Source organism: Alosa sapidissima, chromosome 12 (genome assembly GCF_018492685.1).
Source record: "Alosa sapidissima isolate fAloSap1 chromosome 12, fAloSap1.pri, whole genome shotgun sequence".
Classification (NCBI taxonomy): Eukaryota; Metazoa; Chordata; class Actinopteri; order Clupeiformes; family Clupeidae; genus Alosa; species Alosa sapidissima.
Window position 1 is genome coordinate 32050447 of NC_055968.1, and position 2840 is coordinate 32053286.

Consider the following 2840-nt stretch of genomic DNA (forward strand, 5'->3'; position numbering starts at 1 on the left):
TCTGTGTGTGTGTGTGTGATGTCTGTCTCTCTGTTTGTGTGTGTGTGTGTGTGTGTATGTGTGTGAGTGTAATGTCTGTCTCTCTGTCTCTGTGTCATATCTGTTTCTCTCTCTCTCTCACTGTCTGTGTGTGTGTGTGTGTGTGTGTGTGTGTAGGTGTCTGATGTGTCCAGTAAGCTGAAGGAGATGCTGCAGTTCTGGCTGCAGCTTCCAGCCGCCCTCTGCAAGAGCAAAGCTGCCAGCAGCACCGACAGGTGTTGGAACGGCAACACTAAGGCCAGGTAGAGTCAGGTGTTTTCTCTCACACACACACACACACACACACACACACACACACACAGACACACACAAATGAACACACCACTGAAAGAGGGGCTGTGGTCTCAGAGATGCAACTGATTGGTTTACCTCAGGGGGTGTGGTCTCGGAGCTGTTTGTAATTGGCTTACTTGAGGGGAGTTTAGTCTCAGAGCCGCAGCTGATTGGTTTACATGAGGGGGTGTGGTCTCAGAGCTGCAGCTGATCGGCTCGGCTGTGGTCGGTCCTCAGGTACCTGCCGGAGGTGATAGGCGACGGCCTGGCCAGCCAGATCAACAACCCTGAGGTGGACGTGGACATCACCAAGCCGGACATGAGCGTCCGGCAGCAGATCATGCAGCTGAAGATCACCACCAGTCGCCTGCTTACGGCTCTTAGTGGACAGGATGTGGACTTCCAGGACAACAGTAAGGACCAGCGACTAGTTATGTGTGTGCAGTGTGTGCTGGGTTGTGTATGTGCAGTATATGCGTGTTTTGATGCATGTGTTGCAGTTATTTGTAAGTTGTGTGCGTTTTTATGTGTGTATGATGATTTGTAATGTGATGGTTGTTTTAGTTTTGATGAGTATACTTTTATGTGTGTGTGGTTATGTATGTTTTGATGTGTGTGTGGTTGTCTGTGTTTTGATATGTGTTTTTTTTTCTTCTAATGTGCTTTCTTGCCTGGTCGCCAGGTGATGACATCAGCGGTTCAGGAAGTGGTCTGTGCTTAGGCCAGGCCTGTGTCCACTCTCGGGTGCTGGTCTCCAGGGGCAACAGGCCAAGGTACTACACCCCTGAGAACAAGAGAGTGAAAGGAACAGCCAATCAGGGCCTTCCGTGTAACAACCTCGTCCTGCTCTCATTGGCCAGCGTGGTGCTGCTCAGGCGGTAATGGGCAGGCCTTTGGAGGGCCAGGACTGTTTTTTTTTGTTTCCATGTCAGCGAGGGTTTTTTAGTTCCCACGGTGGGATAGGTGTGTGGGGGGTGGGTGGGGAGGGGTGGGGGTCCTGACGTATCCCAAACGGAGGCTGGGAAAATGAAAGGCTCTGACTGAGACGGTGATGGAGAAACGTCTCTTACAGTGACTGAGAGTAAAGAGTGTTTTTTTACTTCATGATAATGTAACAATGTTTCGTGACATCTAACCACTCTCTGTTTTTACTGATCTGTACATTTTACTGTTAATATACCCCCTCCCCACACACACCAGATTACCAGATTGTTTTTTTCATACACACACACACACACACACACACGCACACACACACACACCTGGCTCTAGCACACCTGAGTCTAACACTAAGCAGATATTCACACAGCAGGTGTTGGGTCTGTCATTCACATTAGGCAGGTATCGACTCACCTGAATCTAACACTGATGTTAGACAGGGACTGACACCTGACCCCCCCACCCCCCCGATGCTAGTGTAGTATGGAATCAAATCAGACTCAAAGTTTTGTAGGTGTGTGTATCACGACTTGTTGACGAACTGTCAATTGTCAATGTTTAGCCTAGAAATCTAGAAGCACCCTAGCGGCAGCAAATGTAATTTGCAGCCAGGGTAGTCTAGCAAATCTCAGTTGGCTTGTGAGCTGGAAAAATCAAACTTCAATCAGGCCAATCACATCGTGTATAGTCGGTGGACGGGCTTAACATAATGACAGCAAAGTTGCGATGGTTCTGCATGAATTCCCTGCTGATGGATGCTGCTGCTGGCAGACAGTGCGACTCAAGTTAAGCTTTTTTTAAGTTGGCAAAAGTTTGACCAAATAGCCAACTAGCTCTGCTGGTGGGAAAACGCATGGGACTCATGAGTTGTAGCACTATCCTATTGGGTGCAGAGGGAATTTGAAAGACAACCATTTATCCCACCCCTCGGATTGAGCACTGCCAATGGTGAGGTCCCAGACCCTACATCTTGATGTGGGTCTGGCTCGTCAGGCTAGTCAATATTACAAATATGCACTGCAATTACAACTCTAAAAACATATCTGTACCCATAGAATAGAATAGAATAGATTAGAATAGAATATATTTGTAATTGTAGTGAATAGTCATGCAAGTCGTGATACACATACACAACTCTTGAGTCTGATTTGATTCTGTAGTCTATCTGATAGTGGTCATCAGTCCCTGAGGTAGATGATGCTGGTCTAGCTGTTAGTGGTGCAGTGGTGGTCGGGATGCTAGTCTAGCTGGTCCAGTGGCCACACACACACACACCACATACACACCCCAATCCACACACACACCCTAACACACACATAGATACAGACACTTTGTGACATTCCATGACACACATTTCTATACACCTTTGGCTGCTAATGGATCTACACAAGAAAGAAGGAATGTGAGTGAAAGTACACTACATCTGACACATGTGAGTGTGTATGTTTAAGGCTGACAGTGAAAGTACACTACATCTGACACATGTGAATATGTATGTTTAAGGGTATCAGTGAAAGTACACTACATCTGACACATGTGAGTGCGTATGTTTAAGGCTGACAGTGAAAGTACACTACATCTGACACATG

The 2840-nt window shown here is 47.1% G+C and overlaps 1 protein-coding gene across 2 annotated transcripts in view; it reads left to right on the forward strand.

Annotated features, from left to right (window-relative positions):
• gpc1a (glypican 1a) overlaps positions 1-1272 on the forward strand; it is a 14485-nt gene extending 13213 nt beyond the window's left edge. For both annotated transcript variants that reach the window (XM_042056764.1, XM_042056765.1), the window contains 3 exons: positions 157-281; positions 550-725; positions 995-1272. In XM_042056764.1, coding sequence (XP_041912698.1) covers positions 157-281; positions 550-725; positions 995-1194 — 501 coding nt within the window. In that variant the 3' untranslated portion in view covers positions 1195-1272. The remainder of the gene's footprint in view (positions 1-156; positions 282-549; positions 726-994) is intronic.
• Positions 1273-2840: the final 1568 nt, after the last annotated feature.